Source organism: Mugil cephalus, chromosome 4, assembly GCF_022458985.1.
Source record: "Mugil cephalus isolate CIBA_MC_2020 chromosome 4, CIBA_Mcephalus_1.1, whole genome shotgun sequence".
Lineage (NCBI taxonomy): Eukaryota > Metazoa > Chordata > Actinopteri > Mugiliformes > Mugilidae > Mugil > Mugil cephalus.
In genome coordinates, this window is record NC_061773.1 from 4,857,684 (window position 1) to 4,877,345 (window position 19,662).

The 19,662-nt window shown below is 36.5% G+C and overlaps 3 protein-coding genes and 1 long non-coding RNA gene across 8 annotated transcripts in view; all 4 read left to right on the top strand.

Annotated features, from left to right (window-relative positions):
• Window positions 1-19,662, top strand: part of LOC125006374 — a 93,436-nt gene that overhangs the window by 23,435 nt on the left and 50,339 nt on the right. Inside the window, exon 17 of one of the 2 annotated variants that reach the window (XM_047582347.1) lies at window positions 16,762-16,836. The exons of the other annotated variant lie outside the window; for it this stretch is intronic. The gene's annotated coding sequence lies outside the window, so the exon portion shown is untranslated. Of the gene's footprint in view, window positions 1-16,761; window positions 16,837-19,662 lie in introns of those variants that run through there. 2 annotated transcript variants of the gene reach the window in all.
• LOC125006376 overlaps window positions 1-19,662 on the top strand; it is a 41,544-nt gene that overhangs the window by 9,806 nt on the left and 12,076 nt on the right. The gene's annotated exons all lie outside the window — the stretch shown is intronic.
• On the top strand, window positions 37-17,777 carry LOC125006375. 3 transcript variants are annotated; one of them, XM_047582349.1, is made up of 16 exons: window positions 37-174; window positions 502-528; window positions 846-1,166; window positions 2,190-2,243; window positions 11,969-12,052; window positions 13,071-13,109; window positions 13,261-13,305; window positions 13,444-13,515; window positions 13,610-13,681; window positions 13,786-13,923; window positions 14,171-14,189; window positions 15,896-15,918; window positions 16,017-16,054; window positions 16,181-16,247; window positions 16,525-16,565; window positions 16,655-17,777. In XM_047582349.1, exons 1-16 carry the CDS (start codon window positions 141-143, stop codon window positions 16,745-16,747), a joined length of 1,167 nt encoding a protein of 388 aa, XP_047438305.1. In that variant the 5' UTR covers window positions 37-140; the 3' UTR covers window positions 16,748-17,777. The 3 variants fall into 3 exon arrangements, with proteins under 3 accessions (XP_047438305.1, XP_047438306.1, XP_047438307.1); XM_047582350.1 differs by lacking the exons at window positions 37-174; window positions 502-528; window positions 846-1,166; window positions 2,190-2,243 and adding exons at window positions 9,139-9,652; window positions 9,979-10,005; window positions 10,323-10,643; window positions 11,831-11,884; XM_047582351.1 differs by lacking the exons at window positions 37-174; window positions 502-528; window positions 846-1,166; window positions 2,190-2,243 and adding exons at window positions 9,903-10,005; window positions 10,517-10,643; window positions 11,831-11,884.
• Window positions 5,632-8,796, top strand: LOC125006386. The gene is made up of 3 exons (XR_007112569.1): window positions 5,632-8,345; window positions 8,664-8,680; window positions 8,766-8,796. It is a non-coding gene; the product is annotated as an uncharacterized LOC125006386 (long non-coding RNA).

Here is a 19,662-nt window from a genome sequence, read left to right on the forward strand (position 1 = left end):
CGCACGCACTCCCATTATGCATGTTTCTCTGGCCTGTAGATTCACTTCTGATAGCTGTTGTGGTTTTCCTGTGAACAGTTTCTGCTACTTGGTCAACGTCTGCAGTCACACACTCAGTTATCTGCTTTAACAGCTTCATCATGGCTGGACGCCTGTTGTTCATCATCCTCATGTGTAAGTTGAAAACTTCCTTTAGATTTAGTCAATGATAGCATATGTTAACATAACATCAGGCATTGTGTAAATGTTAAGCCACATTTAGTCTTTTTATGTTTTTTTTTTTTTTTTTTGCGTGCTGTTATTGTGTTCATTTGTTGAGGAAGTGCGGTGTGTCATCACAAACTAATTTCCGTAGTGAGACAAACTGTCCATTCTGTCTATAATTGTGTATTTGTTACTGTGATAAGGAACTTCACTGTTCAGTTCAAATCTTATTTAATAATTTAATAATGAGTTATTATTACATGGATTTACATTGTTGATATATTTTACTTCCAACAGGTTCCTTTCATAAGATTCAAGTACAAGGTCAGTCTGTGACTTATAATCTTTCCAGTTCCTTCTTGTGTAATCAAACTTTAGAAGGACAACGTGTTGCATTTAGTTTTTGTAGTTTTGTCATTCGAAGAAAACATCATTCAGAGTAATTATTCTCATAACAGTCCAACTCGAACATTAAAGATGGCTCAGACGTATCACTATGATCACTATGTTGAATGTTAATTTTAAGATATAATGAGTGTGAAACTAGAACTTCTGTGAATGTCAACACAGATTCAGACAGTTACACTTGACTTCAGATTCATGTTATATTTCCTGACTTCTAATAATCTTCATGTACGTAGGTCAAAGACCAGAGTTGATTGGTCATCATACTGAAGATGATTATATCTTCACTTGTTCTCTGCCTGCATCTGTGGATCATGATACAACATGTAACCTGTACTTTGGAGAAGAGAGTCGTCCAGTAGTAACAGCTAAAACCTGGAAGACAAGGAGCTCAAAAACCAACCAGCTGTTCTGTCTGTTTACTGTTCAGACTAATAATTTGTGGAAGTATCTATGCTCAGTTCAACAAAAGGATGTCAGCTGTGATTACAGACTGGAATATGAAGTCAACTCAACTCTGTCTCTGGCTCCTCGTAGTGATAGATACAACCTGAGAGGTAAGTCAACGATAGTAGTTTACAGTAAATGACCACATGTTCTTTGAAATTTATCAAATAAATATCAAATCAACTGCTAATCAATTGAACAAGCATATTATTTGCATGTTAATGAGACAGTCATACAGTCAAACATATTGAAGTTAAAATAAACTCATCTCTCTTACTTATTTGCTCACTTTCTGTTCAATATGGACTAAAATGCTTCTCTCTTAATGTACTTGTTATAGTTTATAGAGTATCCTGTGAGTCATGACTTAGAATATTTTATTTATTATAGTCAGTGTTTTATCTTCATAAAATTGTTACTTGTGGCCAGGTTAAGTATTTAGGCAAATAATTATTTCTATATTCCAGATTATTTTTATTGTCATGTTTCTCTGTGTACTTGTGTACACAGAGAAACATGAACTCTCAGAGGGAACTGAGTGATCGTGTATGTTTAGGGAAGGGCCTTATTCTCTCCAGTAACATATGAAACACTTCACACAGACACTGTTTTCATCCAGTATCTGTGTATTATTGTTCATATTTTTTTAATTTCCTGATACACCAGTTAGTTGATAGTTTACAACAAACATTACCACCACCAGGGTTTTGAAAATAGTTTTACAATGATGTCGTTTTGACTGCATCAGCTGTTTAGAAGCTCCAGTTTGTGTCACTGTTAAACTGAATTCATGGATTTATCATGATATTTTTTCATTCATTCCTTAAGTTAAAGCTTTTATTCAATAACCATATATTAACAGCTGCCTTTATCTGTTCCTTTCTCACGAAATAATCCTAGACTCTAGTTCAACATTGGTAGTTTCGATCTCACCAGATGCCCGGTAGTGGGTCAGTTCTTCATTTACTTTTCTTTCCTGGGAACATGAACGTCAGAATACACCTATAGATGCTGAGAAAACAAACTAACCATTTCGTGTTGTCTTGTTGTGACTCAACACATTTTTATTGTTTGTCTGGGCAGAAATATTATCAGTGTTAATTCTTAATGCAAATCTATTTTCTTTATTGTAGACTTTTTCCAAAAAGAATCAAATGGAAGACAATGTGTGACCACAATGACCACAGGTAGGAAAATATCCAAACAGACGAGAACATCTGAACTTGTTAATTCTGTAAAAGACTGCACGTTGTTGTTTTGTATTAACACAGGAAGTTCAGCTGTTACCATGTCAAGAGACACCACTCCTACCACCTCTGACAACGAGATATCAGGTAACAAATTTTATGTATGAATAATTAGACATTAGTGTTATTTATTTGTATTATGGTGCCAGATCAGAGTTGATCTGAGTGAGCTAATATAATATCAACTGTATTTGACAGAGCCATTTAAACAGTGGTTTAAAATAATAATAATAATAATAATAATAATAATAATAATAAAGCATTTTTAGATGTTCAATGCGCTTACAATTGTATGCATTATTCATTCACTCACACAGTCATACCCTGGTGGTAGTAAACTACCTCAGTAGCCAGTCAGTAGTCAGTCTATGGCCTCACCAAGGAGAACACACCTGGGGGAAGGTGGGTTAAGTGTCTTGCCCAAGGACACAATGGACAGACTAGGGATAGGACGGAATCGAACAGCCAACCTTTCAGTTATTAGATGTCCGCCCCCCCTCCTGACTATTCTATGTTCCTTGGTCATTTGTCATTGTGGTTCTCATGTTCTAACTCAAAACAAAAAATAGCATCATGTTTCAGCTTCAGTGTAAGTTAATTCTTGGTGTTCCAGATATTTTGACAGTTCCTATGGAAATGATCGTCATCGTGTGTTGTTATTAGGGATGTAACAATTACTGGTTTCATGATAAACCATGGTGAAATTAAAAAAAAAAAAAAAATGCGTCCGATTACTGCACAAAACAATTCACGCTGATAATGCTCATTTATGGAGAGGCAGCAGCGTCTTGGTACAGTGCTGCCCACTCCTATGTTGAGGAATTATTTATTTATTTGCACCATAAGAAAAAACAATTACAAAGAAAAAAACTGAAATTAAACAAGTATGAGTGCGGGAAAGGTTAAAAATTATATGTGCTTATATCTCCCCCAAAAATATACAAAACTTCAAAAAAATAGATCAACAACAACAACAACGAGAGAAAGCAACAACAAATAACAGTAAAAAGGAGAGCAATACAAGTGTCATTTCATAGCAGACACAAAAAGTCTGAAATAAAAACATGGTTCTGTATAAACATAAAATAATTGTAATTGTATGTATGAGCAGGTGTAAGAGGTAATGATCCATAGACAACTGTACTGGAAAAGAAACTATTAGGAGTCTTGATTTATCAGGTAAGCTTTCAGTCTTAACTAAAATTATTGAGGGATGAAGATAATTTAAGTACATGAAGTTGAGAATTCCAAATTAAGGAGCCTCTGTACACAAAAGAAAACTGAGTATGTGTAATACGGCAAAAGGGAAGATGAAGTTTATCAGTATGTCTTGTGTTGTAAGAGTGGACCTGAGAGTTAAATGTAAAGAATACATGAAAAGATTTTGGCAGCAAGTGAGAAAGATGAATATATGTATAAATAAATATGCATGATTGACGTATATTAATATCATATACTGACAATATATGAAGTTTCTTAAACAGAGGGGCAGATGGAGACAAATAATTTGAAAAGGTGGCTAATCTAACAAATTTCTTTTGTGTGATTAATAATTTCTGTAAATTAGAAGGATAAGTGCTGGCCCAGACAATATTACAATAACTGAGATGAGGATAAATCATACTATAATATGCTATAATAAATACTATAATAAAGCATTCTGAGAGATGAAACTACAAATTTTTCTGATGATACCAATAGATTTCAATACTTTTTGACATGTTTGATATGTTCTGACCATGATAACCTCTTATCAATTAATACCCCTAAAAATTTAGTAGACAAAACCTGGGTAATATCATCATCCCCAATAGTGATCTTAGCAAAGGATTTACAATATTTTTTATTTTTTCAGTAAATATGATAAAATTATTATTTTTTTAAATTTAATGTCAACTTATTTATCAGGAACCATTCAGAAAATTGGATTATGCCCTTTATGTAATACAATGGGTTTTTATTAGAAAGAAAAAAAAAATCCTACTGGAATGTTCTTTAAATTTATTACTTAAGTATATTTTTGTTAGCTATCCGAATTAAATGATTATATTTGTTTCTATATGTTTTGTACTTTGTTGAATTCAGAGTAGGATTGGTTAGAAACCTCTTATAACTTATTTTTGGTTGTTAAAGATTTATAGAGGCCGGATGTGTACCAGGGTTTTTTGTTAATTTCAGTAGGTTTCTTTTTTGATTGTACCAGTGGAAAGCGTAGATGAAATGCTGAATTAAAAATTGACACAAAAGTCTGATAAGCAGAGCATCTATATATTTATAAATATTTTTCCAAGAACCGTTCAGTATTTTGCCGATTAAAAAATCAATGTTCAGTGCAGGAATCTGTACCAACGGGTCCAGTCTTGTCAGGAAGAGAAAAATTAAAAATGGGGAAATGATCTGAGATATCAGTAAAAAGGATGCCTGCTTTAGTTGTAATATTCACAGAGTTAGTAAAGATATTGTTAGTTACTCTTGTTGGCTTATTAATAAGAGGATAAAAAGAACTGGAAAGCAAAATATTAAGAAAGTCTGAAGTCTGAGCCTGAATTTCACATTTGACTAAATCAAGATTAAAGTCCCCTAGTAGAAAACATAGTTTCCTTTCCCTGTTTATCCTTTCTAATTTTAACCCAAGCATATCATTAAAACTTACCTGAATCTGAATCAATTAAAGTTATCATAGATCACCCAATTATCAAGGTATTTTCAGAAAGGTTTGTTCATTACGAACATGAGACAAGATAGATATATAGATAGAAACAGATATTTACTTTGGGCAGTAAAAAATATCACAGCAATATTTAATAAACAAATAGTATAAAACACTCTGAAATAAGAAGAAAATGATGTGTTGCATGCAGCATTTACTCAAACACAACTCGTGTACAGAGCTACAGAGTGTATGAAAAATACAGTTTCACAGTGTTGTCCACAATGGAAACTGAGACCCAGATTATCTTTTATTAACAGAGTCACACAGAAAGCAGACTACACCAGGACTTACTATGACAACAGGTAAGACACACTTAACATAGAACTCAGACCATTATATAAACCACTTACTGTATCTGTCTGCTTCCAAACATGTAACTAATGGAAAACGTATCTTGTGAAACATAAAGTATATAACAATATATATAAAATAAGAAAGCAACAGTTTTTCCAGTAAACTATTCAGTAAAATACTGATATACAGTGTATGTCATCAATTTATTTTTCTGTCCTCAAGGATCAGTTACTTCCAGTCTCAGCCCTACAACTAGTGTGACCACTGCTGCTGAAATAACTGCAGACTTCACACCAGAAGACAACAACATTCCTGGTGAGACTCCTCTGAGTGTTTAAAAAATGTTACGATACAACGCTGTTGGGACAGCACAGCAGCTCGTGGTTAGCACTGATGCCTCCCACACAGCAAAAATCCCAGTGTACATTGTACTCTATAGGTGTACATTTAACCACGGCTTCGTTGTACATATAAGTCCAAGAGTTCGGTGTTCGCTGAACACCATCAAAAGTGTAACACATTTACTGCAAGAGTTACATTTGAACCCTCTGAGAGTGCAGTTTTACTCTGTCACTGGTACTTTTAGACACTACTTCAGTGCTTTTCGACACTCGCAGTGTAAACCTAGAACTCCCAGAGAGTAAAATATATACTCTAAGTAAGTCATTTGTAGCACTTTGCAGAGCTGATTATTTAATACTCTGATGAGAATGAGAATGTACTCTACGACACTTTTAAGATGAATTGTTAACACTTGAGGAATTTATAGTCCACACAAGAGTTACTTGAAAATATAACATCTTTAATATATCCTAACACATTTCTTATACAAAAACATGCACAGGCACCACATACTGATCATCTCCTTCAAAACCATACGTTGTTTGCAGATCAAACAGCTTAAACAGGAGCAACTCATCAACTTTCAGCATGGAAACATTTTCAGAATTTCCCTCTCTGACATGAAAAGAATGAAAATGCTGTGCAAAACGTTGCACAAATGTGTACAGGCTGTACACATAATGTGTCTTGAAGAGTTCATCAAAGGCTGATAGGGAAGACCTGGCCTTGCAGGGAAGGAGCTCACCATCCATCGCAATGTAGTAATCACGGATGATTTTTCTTGTGATGCCAACTGCCAGGATGTAGGGCTGCCTCCGCTGGGCTGGACCAGAGTGCTCTTATAGGTTTCGACCCGACTGCAAGATAACACAAAAATATTACTGCACATCTTTTTTTATGGATAGGTCAGACAGAAATCTGATAGACAGATAACTTCAAGAAAAAAAAAGAAAATGTATTTATGTTAATTACTATTTATAATATTATAAAAATGTTTTCATGTAAAACAATGGGAAAAACAAGGTGCTTGCCCAAGTACACAATATAGATAACGTTACCTATAGTTTAGGCTACAAGAGGCAGACACACTAACTTACCCTCCTTGAGAAATTCCGAGGCTTCATTTAGTTTGACGCACTTCTTTTTTCCTTCGTACTGTTCTTTGAACAGCATTGCTGTAGATCTTCCACAACTATATACAACACAAACATACAGTTAGTGCACAGTTACCCACTAGCAACGTAACTTCGGGCGGGAGTCGGAAGCTCTGAAGTAGCTTCAGTAAAGCTAGCCACCAGGAGGGATTAGCTCATTTTGAGATAGCTAACACACAAATTCTGTGTTTTTCTTTGTCAAATAACCTGTTTAACCGAGGTCAACATTACAAACACAATATCGATTCTGATTAATTAAACATTTTCAGTTACTTTACAACTGATATAGCAAGTTAGCTAAACTACATCAAAACCGCGTTTGCCTCCTTAATGTATTACTGTTAAGGTTTTTAGTTATTGACGAATTGAAACATGAAAAAAAAAAGTATTTCATGTATTATTTATTCACTTTAGTTTCTTAGCCTACGTGCAGTCCCGCGTGGCTGTCACGGTAGACTACGGTTAGTGTCGTGGCTGCACTCCTGCAAGACGAAGGCTCAGAACATGCGACTGGATTCAACCAATGAGGACGCGGAGCGCTGATGACAAAATCCAAACCTAACTCTTGGTGCGGCCGGGAAAGAGTCAATCATGAAATAAACTCGGGGATAAACTCTATTATTGTAAAATAAACACTACACTTGGGCCTTTCTGGGTTCACATGTTCTTCCTTTTTCTGCGTGGGTTTTCTCCGAGTGCTCTGTGTAACCTCTAGCTCATTAAGCAGGTGTTCGTGTGGTTAGTAACAGCGCGACGAGTTAAGTTTCCATGGCTCACCGCTGCAAAATGACTTCGGGTGCCCGAATAGTAATGGGGGGGGGTTAAATACAGGATCAGAGTTTAGAGTAAGAAGTATGGAGTTAATATTTAAATATTTGTTGCACCTAGAGTTTTGATTTAGTTACACTTTTACACTTGGTTTTAACAACAACTTTTTGTCGACTGAGAGTTAATTATAATGGATTAACTCTACCCAGAGTATAATTTACTCTACGAGTGTATGTCTAGTTTAATACAAAGAATTCAACTCTTCTCAATTTGCTGTGTGTGAAAGACTCGTGACCTGTCCGGATGTACCCTGCCTCTCGCCTGATGACAGCTGGGATAGACCCCTGCGACCCCCATAGTGAAGATAGGCGGTAGTAGAGGATGAGATGAGACATTGCTGTTGATTTTTTCTTTGTTTGTTTTTCTTTTTGGTTTTATTCCAGCAGCACTTGTGCTTCTTAGCACTGAAGTCAGCTTTTTCTTCTTGTCAAATGTTTTCGTCACCAAATAGTGCAGTTGACACATTTCTAGTTTGTACAACATGTTTTGCCCTATAGCAGCACAGTAAAGCAGCTCATGTTATTTAACAATGACTCTCCTCCTATAGGAACACAGAGTCGTCTTTCTTTTTCTGTTAAAAGTAAAACTAGTTTGTGTCCTCCCAAACAGAAAGGTCAAAATGGGAACTGCTAGTAGTTGTGTCTTGTCTTGGAGCAGCTGTGGTTGTCATCTTAGGGGTACTGGTACTTCCTGGAACCAAAAGAGGAAGAGGTGAGGACATTGTGTCATTGTGTCAATTGTGGTTTAAACTTGTACATCCAAACAAACTATTTTTTTATATGCCTGCAGGCAATACATGTACAATGTTAACACAGTCCAGGGGAATAACTGTGTTAATGTATTTGTGCAGTATATACACACTGAACATTATGTAAAGTATTTATAAATAAATGACTAATGTTACTCCCATAGCTATAAGCATTTCTGACACTTGTGACTGATCAGGCTTGTTCTCTACATCACTTTTATTTATACATGGATGTTTAATTTGCATTTATTTCTGAAGTTGTGCTTTGGTTTCTGTTTCAGATGATGGAAAGTATTTGGTAAGTCTCAACGATAGACACTCCTTCCACTAACTGTCCTCACTCGCTCTTCCTTCAGTCTAACACCTTATTAAATCATCTGCAGGCTGGCTTTGATGAAACCTACAGTATTGTCACCTATGAGTTCACAAATGGTGAGCCGTGGTTTTATTTCTGAATACATAGACAGACTGTTAACAAGTACAATGAATTAATTTGCTCTGTGTTTCTCTACGTTTCTGTCTTTGTTGTGACATGTTACTACTATGCTGAATACAATGACTGTTATAGAGGAACAACTGAAAAACACACTGAGCTGATTAAATACTGATCAGCCACTTGGTGGTGCACATTCTGCTGAAAACTGCTGAAGACTAGACATCCATGTTGTTACTGGTTCAATAATGAAATGTGTGCATTATGAAATGAACATTTACACATATAAATCTAAATCATATTCATGTTTTTACTTCTCATAGAGTGACAACAGCTGCATCAGCCCTGAGAGATAAAGCGTACAGCTTTGCAGTGTTAAAGTTCAGATATTGTTTTTCTGGCATCTCCTCTGAGTTCTCATGTACTATGTAGCTGAGTTTATACTTTTACTGTGTTACAGTGAAAAAATAAAAACCATAAACACAAAAGTTGAAGTTCAGTGTCTTTTTTATTTGTTCACAGTGTAACACAAAACATATGCTTGTACCTGTTCTTTACATACATTTGTGGGTTCAACATAGACGTGAGAAATAGTTTACCTGTCAGAATAGTAGTTGTATAGTTATTTACAGTTGTGGGTTTAAATGTGAAGAGCTTTACACACGCACACACTCCCACTATGCATGTTTCTCTGGCCTGTAGATTCACTTCTGATAGCTGTTGTGGTTTTGCTGTGAACAGTTTCTGCTACTTGGTCAACGTCTGCAGTCACACACTCAGGTATCTGCTTTAACAGCTTCATCATGGCTGGACGCATGTTGTTCATCATCCTCATGTGTAAGTTGAAAACTTTCTTTAGATTTAGTCAATGAGCAGCATATGTTAACATAACATCAGACATTGTGTAAATGTTAAGCCACATTTTGTCTTTTTATGGTTGGTGATTTTTTTTGCGTGCTGTTATTGTGTTCATTTGTTGAGGAAGTGCAGCGTGTCATCACAAACTAATTTCCGTAGTGAGACAAACTGTCCATTCTGTCTATAATTGTGTATTTGTTACTGTGATAAGGAACTTCACTGTTCAGTCCAAATCTTATTTAATAATTTAATAATGAGTTATTATTACATGGATTTACATTGCTGATATATTTTACTTCCAACAGGTTCCTTTCATAAGATTCAAGTACAAGGTCAGTCTGTGACTTATAATCTTTCCAGTTCCTTCTTGTGTAATCAAACTTTAGAAGGACAACGTGTTGCATTTAGTTTTTGTAGCTTTGTCATTCGAAGAAAACATCATTCAGAGTAATTATTTTCATAACAGTCTAACTCGAACATTAAAGATGGCTCAGACGTATCACTATGATCACTATGTTGAATGTTAATTTTAAGATATAATGAGTGTGATACTAGAACTTCTGTGAATGTCAACACAGATTCAGACAGTTACACTTGACTTCAGATTCATGTTATATTTCCTGACTTCTAATAATCTTCATGTACGTAGGTCAAAGACCAGAGTTGAGCGGTCATCATACTGAAGATGTTTATATGTTCACTTGTTCTCTGCCTGCATCTGTGGAACATGATACAACATGTAACCTGTACTGTGGAGAAGACAGTCGTCCAGTAGTAACAGCTAAAACCTGGAAGACAAGGAGGTCAAAAACCAACCAGTTGTTCTGTCTGTTTACTGTTCAGACTAATGATTTGTGGAGGCATCTATGCTCAGTTCAACAAAAGGATGTCAGCTGTGATTACAAACTGGAATATGAAGTCAACACAACTCTGTCTCTGGCTCCTCGTAGTGATAGATACAACCTGAGAGGTAAGTCAACGATACTAGTTTACAGTAAATGACCACATGTTCTTTGAAATTTATTAAACAAATGTCAAATCAACTGCTAATCAATTGAACAAGCACATTATTTGCATATTAATGAGACAGTCATACAGTCAAACATGCTGAAGTCAAAATAAACTCATCTCTCTCTTACTTATTCGCTCACTTTCTGTTCAATATGGACTAAAATGCTTCTCTCTTAATGTACTTGTTATAGTTTATAGAGTATCCTGTGAGTCATGACTTAGAATACTTTATCTATTATCAGTGTTTTATCTTCATAAAATTGTTACTTGTTCTTTCTATATTCCAGATTATTTTTATTGTTATTAACTCTCAGAGGGGGCTGAGTGATCATGTATGTTTAGGGAAGGGCCTTATTCTCTCCAGCAACATTTGAAACACTTTACACAGACACTGTTTTCATACAGTATCTGTGTATTATTGTTCATATTTCTTTAATTTCCTGATACACCAGTTAGTTGATAGTTTACAACAAATATTACCACCACCAGGGTTTTGAAAATAGTTTTACAATGATGTCGTTTTGACTGCATCAGCTGTTTAGAAGCTCCAGTTTGTGTCACTGTTAAACTGAATTCATGGATTTATCATGATATTTTTCATTCATTCCTTAAGTTAAAGCTTTTCAATAACCACATATTAACTGCTGCCTTTATCTCTTACTTTCTCATGAAATAATCCTGGACTCTAGTTCAACATTGGTAGTTTCGATCTTACTAGACGCCCGGTAGTGGGTAGACGCCCAGTAGTGGGTCAGTTCTTCATTTACTTTTCTTTCCTGGGAACATGAACATCAGAATACACCTATAGATGCTGAGAAATGTCACAAACGCACCTTTTCATGTCGTCTTGTTGTGAATGAACACATTTCACAACCATGTAACAATAATTTTTTCTACAATCCAAGTGCAATATATTATACACATACAATATCACTGTCACACTGTTTTTAGTCTATTATTTACTCTTTTACTCTAAGGATGTTTGTGTTATTTCACTGGAGGGGAGATTCTCTCTCCAATTTCACTGTATGTTGAGATGGACAATGACAATGAAGTCTATTGTATTGTATTGTATGTTTTGTGTTTGTCTGGGCAGAAATATCATCAGTGTTAATTCTTAATGCAAATCTATTTTCTTTATTGTAGACTTTTTCCAAAACGAATCAAATGAAAGACGACGTGTGACCACGATGACCACAGGTAGGAAAATATCCAAAGAGACGAGAACATCTGAACTTGTTAATTCTGTAAAAGACTGCAAATTGTTGTTTTGCATTAACACAGGCAGTTCAGCTGTTAACATGTCAAGAGACACCACTCCTACAACAACAAGACAACCTGACAACAAGATATCAGATGATGATCTGAGTAAGTTAGCATAAAATCAACCGTATTTGACAGAGCCATTTAAACAGTGGTTTAAAAGTAACAGGACACCTGACTGTTCAGTGTTCCTTGGCTAACTCTATGTTGTTTTACAAAGCGCTCCCATGTGTGAGTTGATGGATTGTTCCCCTTTACACTAAGGTCAAGTCATGCGTCAGTAAGAGGAATAAAAAGCTGACCGTGAGACGAGATTTAATAATGAAACTGAAAAAAAGGAATATATATCAGAAAAACTCCTTTATGAGAACACCGTGTTTCGTGTTCTCATGAGTGACGCAGGCGTTTTACTCACAACCTGGTTTATCAACCAACGATGAGGATGCAATAAGACAACATACAGGCCAGTGGCATCTAGCAGTGTAACCTCCTGGCCCCGACCCGGTAACTGTATAACAGAGTGTTCCTCAGTACGGTGTCTGCAATGGCTCATTAAACATCAGCACTAACACAGTGACTGATCTACACACCGGAAGCCAACACATTCTATACACGTTTCCCCTGAAAACAATATTGTCATGATAAGACCATGATAAGAACATCAGATAAATAAAACATGAGACACAATTCTCAGAGACAGAAAGCTGCAGCTTACATAAACACACAAAAGCAAACTAGTAGATTTGTGAAATAGAAATTGCAGTTTTACGCTTCAGAAAGGAGAAGGAACACAAAAAAAGGAACACTGTGACCTCACCTCTGCGTTCAAACGTGGTGCCGCTTCGGTTTTGTCTTGGCCACATACGGCTGTTAGTTTTATCTGACACGCTGATATTTCTCAGTGACTTCATCAATGAAGGAAGCAGAGTCATCCAGTTACTTTTTAAACCTTTTATTTAAGGACTCTGGATTTAAAAAGACAGTGCGTAGCACACCATATTGACCTGAATCAATTTAAATTAAAGCTGATGTGTTTAAGAATAAACCAAAAAATAAAAGCTGGTCATAGTGTTTAACTGTTGTCTTACACTCTTCTCTCTTTTGTTTTTCTTTTACTCTTCAGACTCCACTGCTTCAACTACTGTAACAAAAGTTACATCAGGTAACAAATGTTATACTCTGAATATGACAGGAAATAGTTCAGTGCCCAAAGGTTGGTTATTATTATTATTTTATTTATTTATTTATTTATTTTTTTTACATGAAATTGACATATTTTATTCATTTTTTAAAATTGACTTCTTTCTTTGTAGATACTATGGATAACATGAACCACACAACAAATAATAAGACCACAGGTATTACTGTTATGTTATATACAACATGTAAAAACCAATCCACAAAATCAACTCGTACGAATTTTCATTATGTTACGAATAACTCAGGTAAAACCAAGTCAGTTTTTCTTTGTATTCACATTTTGTAATATGCTTCAGTTGCTCCATCAGGTCAGACTGAGAACACTGATAGTTCTTCTGTCTCGGTCACATCAGAGAAACCAACAACAGGTGACATGTTACGTTCTCAGAGATTCACTTCGTTTTCTGAAAGTTTGTAATGTTAATAACTTTTGATATTTTTGTGTTTTCTGATATAACTTAGTCATAACTCCAGATATTTTGACCTCAACTAACACAACCACTATGAATCCAGCTCCTGATGATGTACAAACAGGTAGGGAACATTTGTATTATTTTAAGAAAAAGCTGAGATGCTTTGATTGTGAGTCTGCTTGTTCCATTAACCACTCACTTTATTTTTCTGTCTTCAACCATCAGTCACTGCCAATCTCAGCTCTACTACCTTTCCCAAAACAGAAACACAGACTTGGAAGTTGATAATAGTTGTGGCTTGTTTTGGAACGGCTGTGACTGTCATCTTAGTGGTGCTGGTAATTCTTGGAACCAATAGAAGTGGTGAGAGCAGTGTGTCATATAATGTCATGTACACTGTATGTCTTTATTATATATCAGGGAATGTCACATAATTGTCTATTGGGCTGGTTTTAGTTTTACTAAGTATTATCACTTTACAATCTCTGTGCTTTACTTCTGCATTAACGTGGTTGGGTGTTTGTGATCTAGCACCTTGTGACTGTAAAGCAAAACAACTTTATTACTCAGTCTGACATCTCTCCTCTCTACTTTGTATTTCATGTTTCAGGGACGTCTTCACACACAAGGTAAAAAACTAACATATATATACATACATACAGAAGTTTAGCTTCAGGAGAAGCTCTTAATTTGTCATTAATCTTTGGGTTTTAAACTCACATAAGTCAAAGACAGAATCTGAGGACATACTTTATGTCCTTCTGACTTTGCTACTGATGTACTAATCATTTGTACATATCTGTGAGTTACAAAAGTAAATCAACCCTTGTTTGGAGGGTGTGACCCCCTTGTGCAGCAGTAACACAACTAAATGTCAGCCGTCTACAGCAGCTTGGAGGGATTTTGGGCCATTACTCAGTACAGAACAGTTTCATTTCTGAGATACAGTTAGGCCCATATACACTCACCGGACACTTTATTATGTACACCTTGCTAGTAAAAGGTTGACGTGATAGCATCACACAGTTGCTGCGGATTTGTCGGTTGCACATCTATGATGCTGATCTCCCGTTCCACCACATCCCAAAGGTTCCTCTATTAGATTGAGGTCTGGTGACTGTGGAGGTTATTGAAGTACAGTGAACTCATTGTCATGTTCAAGAAACCAGTTTGAGATGATATGAGCTTTGTGACATGGTGCATTATAATGCTGGAAGTAGCCGTCAGAAGATGGGTACACTGTGGTCATAAAGGGATGGACATGGTCAGCAACAATACTCAGGTAGGCTGTGGTATTTAAACCATGTTCACCAGCCTAAACCGTTGATACAAGGCAGGATGGATCCATGCTTTCATGTTGTTTATGCCAAATTCTGACTCTGCCATCTGAATGTCACAGCTGAAATCGAGTCTCGACCGACCAGACAACGTTTTTCCAATCTTCTATTGTAGTCTCAGTTTCCTGTTCTTACCTGACAGGAGTGACCACCCAGTGTGGTCTTCTACTGCTGTAGCCCATCTTCTTCAAGGCTGGACATGTTGTAGGTTCAGAGATGATATTCTGCATTCATTGGTTGTAACCAGTTTGTTGAGTTATTGTTGCCTTTCCATCATCTCCAACCAGTTTCACATTCTCCTCTGACCTCTCACCTCAACAAGGCATTTTTGGAGTGACACAGTCTTCATGATTTGGACTACATGCTACCATATTAGATTTGTTAATTGTATATTAAACAACTAAGATGCAGTTCAAGTTGAAGCAGACTTTCAGGTTCACCAAACGCTGGGTTTCCGCCGTTGTAATGCTTTGCCAGACCGTTACTGCAGCTGTTTTAAGTTTGTTAGTCTTCCTTCCTGATCTTTGTCTGTCACAGTTTGTTTTAAATCTCCTCCATGTGATAACAATCTCACAGTCTGACTGTGGATTTGAGGTTTCCTGTAGGTTTTCCTGCCCAATGAGAAAAAAAAACTCTCATTCTCAAACCTGCATATGATGCGTCTTATATTCAATCTAGGGCTGTCGTGGTTCACCAGTATTGACGATAATTGTAGTATCAATGAAATTTCAATATTGTGTTAAAATTGTTATTTTCAATGCACTTCATCTCCAAAAAGAGAGAAAATTACATAAAGTGGAAGATGGATTTCAGGATGAATTGTTGTTGATATCGTGATAATATCATTAACGAATTTTTTTTGCCCACGATAATCGAGAAGTGAAAATCTGATGGTGTGACAGCTCTAATTCAATCATTACAGCAGCTAACTCACCAGTTTTGATGGAACAACTGCTTTCATTGTTCTTTATTAAAACATTTAATTTATTTCTGTACAGATCACAAGCCAATTGTAAACCAGGTAACGTATAAATTATGTATAAAGTGCTGTTCATTCAAATAGTTCACTGTATTGGATTTATTTTTATTTATTAAGATTTGTGTTACTGTCTCTCGTAGACTATATATGCATGAACACTATTTATGATGGAAGACAGGTAATTGAACATGTTCTACTCTCAGATGAATTATGAACATAATAAGGCCAATAAAGAGAAATTAGAGTGTCATAGAGTATTATTCATTACTTTCTCTCTTCATCTCTCTCTTTTTGTTGCCTTAAGTTGCCTGCAGGTAATGATGAAACCTACAGTGAGATCACCTCAGTACGTGATGCTGGTGTTTCTGCTGGTGAGCCATTTGTTTTCCCAGACCTGAGTGTAGTGTGATGCACATTTAGAACAGGATTCATGGTGTTCATTCAATATTATGGTCAACAACTCATTTTTAGTTTATCGTCAGTGCTACTTCATTGCAAAATGGCAATAAAAGTGAAAGTGAAATTACTTTCTGTTTCTTGTTAATAATTATTTTAAGCTTAATAAAGTACAGTAATAAATACGGAAACAAGTACTTAACCCGAATCCTACTGTAGTTTCAATGTGTGTGTTATATTTCTTACCTGCAGGTTCTGACAAGCTGCAAAGGGAAGAGTCTCAGAATGAACGTGTAAGTGAGGGAAAGGCCCATCGTTATAAATAGTTTTTGCTATGTAACTTTATTAATAGACTCTGACATTTGCTGTGTTTCTTTTCCAGTCAGACATATATCATGTGTATGCGACCATTTCAGAGGAGCCAGCTCCATCTGCCCAGCAGGATGGAGTGTACAGCCTCCTGCAGCCACACTGAAACAGTGATCAGACATAACATTATGACCACCTTCCTAATACTGTGTAGGTCTCCCTTGTGCCTCCAAAACAGTTGTGACTCATCAGAGAATGGACATGTGTCTTCTGAGGGTGTCCTGTGTCTGGTAACAGGATGTTGTTAGTGGGGTCTTTGGGTTGAGAGGAGGGGCCTCTGTGGATCATCCCACAGATACTTGATCAGTTTGAGATCCAGTGAAATTGGAGGCCAGATTAATACATTTTGCTGTTCTTCATGTTTTTTTTAATTGTTCCTAAACTGTTTGTGTGTGTGTGTCTGTATCAGGCTGCATCCTGCTGGCGAGCGTCATTGTTATTGGGTGAGAGTGTCTGGTCTGGTCTAGGTGGATGGTACAAGTCCAAGTGACATCCACGTAAATGCCAGGTCCAAAGGTTTCCCAGCAGAACACTGAATTGTCACCAGATAGTCAATGATATTTCTGCTGCCAGTGCTTTTAATGTTGTGACTGATCGGAGATTCATGAGGATTCTTATTGTATGCTGCTGTAACAGAATAGCATCCTTCTTTAGCTAAGATGCAGGCCAATCCTAATAAATAGCAACTACAGCTACTTAAGAGGATATGTGTATATTGTTGTTATTATGTTACAAATTAAATAATTGATTAGATTTCGAGTTTTGTCAATCAATAGTAAGACAACTAACAAAATGTAACCACTATATATGGTTAATTTGGCTCTGTACAAATGAAATGGTCTGAATAAATGTAAAACATTTCCTTTTGACACATGAATTTATACTGTATTATGCAGGAGTATATAGGTTCGTTTAGGTTCATCTATCTAGGATTAAGTCTTGTGCTCTCTATACTGGATGACTTTAGTTGAAATAAGGATTTATGCTGCTTTTCAGATTCAGAATCTTGTTTTGCATTTACAATGTATGTATTGTAATTTATAAATAATCAGAAATAGTCATAATTGCACAACATCAAAGTGCAGCATAGTGCTCTGCAAATCATTGTCATCACTTAATAATTTTCATCAAACTGACGTACTGTATTTCAACCTGTCTCTTCTCTGAGATCACAGCCAGGGGAGCCATGGTTTCCTTGAGGGATATAAGAGACTGTGTCTGTGTTACATATACTTTAATGTTGTTAAAGACAGTGATGCATACATACATTCACTTCCTCTGAGCATGCCACTTACTGTATCTGGACAATTCCTTAGTGCATCTCATCAGTGATAAGACATCAGAGGTTTGACTGTGTACAACCAACTCTGACAGGGAAAAAAACAACAGTTATGTCCTCATTCCAGTGAGCACACACCCTTCTGGGCATTTCTGAGTTATAAAAGACGTTAGCATGTGATAGAACAGACAGACACAGAGTGTTGGCAAAACTGACAATAAAGGGATGAAAATGTATAAGACTTACACTGGCCATAGAGAGTGTGTGTAAATGTTGCTCAGATTCTCCATTAACTTCTAATAATATTAAATCAGTGCTCCAAGTCACTTTATTATCCAGGAAATCCACTTCCCATTCTCTCATCAGCGCCTCATATGAAAACAGCACCTTTCCCCCAGCCTTTTTCAGATTGTTATTTGTACATATCCTACAGGTTTAAGATACATCACAGTTCACATGCTGAGGTTGAGGTGAGATGTTTAAAACTATTAATGCTCCAGACATTGACCCATCCACCATTAACATAAATAATAAATGACAACACAGTCAGAAGTAACAGATTACATGTAATAGTGTTATGTAATCAGGATATAAAAGATGGTAACTGTAATCTGTTTCAGTATAGGGGAAAAATGTAATCAGATTACTGGTATGTTTTATACAAATGGGGGTTACTGGGCAGGATTACATTTTTCAAATGAAATGCAACAAGTCCCAGACAGGATAGTGCAAGCAATGCCACATTTTTACAACACACTACAAACTACGACGATCACCCGCGTCATGCTATCCATGCCACTGGACCATGCCCATGGGTCTGGCATGTACCCACACAGCCGATGCCCGTGAATCAGCATCACTGAGCGTATGACCACGGCTGATAAAACTTCGCTCTGACTAGACCCTTGATGCTACTTGGCTACTTTGCACTCTAATTAAGTCAAAAGCCTCCCATAGCAGACTCTGACATATACAACATGCAAATCTCTTTTCTCTCTTTTTGCCTAACTGAATTTGGAGCCAAGTCATGCTGGTGTGCTCTAAGGACCCAGAAAAGTATCAATCAGTTCATTGTTCTCCGGGTGACAAGTCAGCCTCTGTACCACAACGCTGAAGAACACCTTCCCCACACTCCCTTTAGGCAGACTGCCTATGAAGGTTCTCAGTCAACCAGGTCATGGTAATCCAAAAGGCGTTAGAAGAAAGGCAACTGGATTATCTTCAAAAGAGAGCCCTTTGTCCTTTAAGTGGAGCGCCTTACCACTTCTTGAACCTCTTTCCCCCTTGGTCGGCTGTCATAGCACTGACTGTCTATTTCCCCAACAGGTGGAAAATCAGAAGGAAGTGCCAACTTTCTAAACCTTTCCTTATCTTTATGTACCTCCTTTTAGTACTGCTCAAGTTCCTGTTCGGTACCGTCAGGCTACCAATCTTCTCTTTACCTAATAGCAACTTCACAGATCTAAATGGATCCCAACAGGATGCTATTGTAAACCCGCTCTTTTCTTTTCCTAATTTACTAATATTCTCCACACTTCTTAATGCTGCCAACCAATCCTACAATCAATGCCTTTTTTCTCCTCTCCCGTCCTTTCTTCCTAGATCTAGTTTCTTATGTTTCTCACCAATAAATACACTGAGCTGATGACATCTTCTGTACGCTTTTGTCTTGATTTGCATGTTTGGGATTGAAGTCATCCACATGTAACTAAAAGTAATCAGGTACATTATTTTTATATTGT

Excerpts from the sequence above, each read along its gene's own strand:
- LOC125006375 (XM_047582349.1), top strand. The coding sequence starts at position 141 with ATGGCTGGACGCCTGTTGTTCATCATCCTCATGT. Across the intron at positions 175-501 it reads GTTGTTCATCATCCTCATGT|GTTCCTTTCATAAGATTCAA; the intron begins GTAAGTTGAAAA and ends TACTTCCAACAG. Across the intron at positions 16,055-16,180 it reads CTATTTATGATGGAAGACAG|TTGCCTGCAGGTAATGATGA; the intron begins GTAATTGAACAT and ends TGTTGCCTTAAG.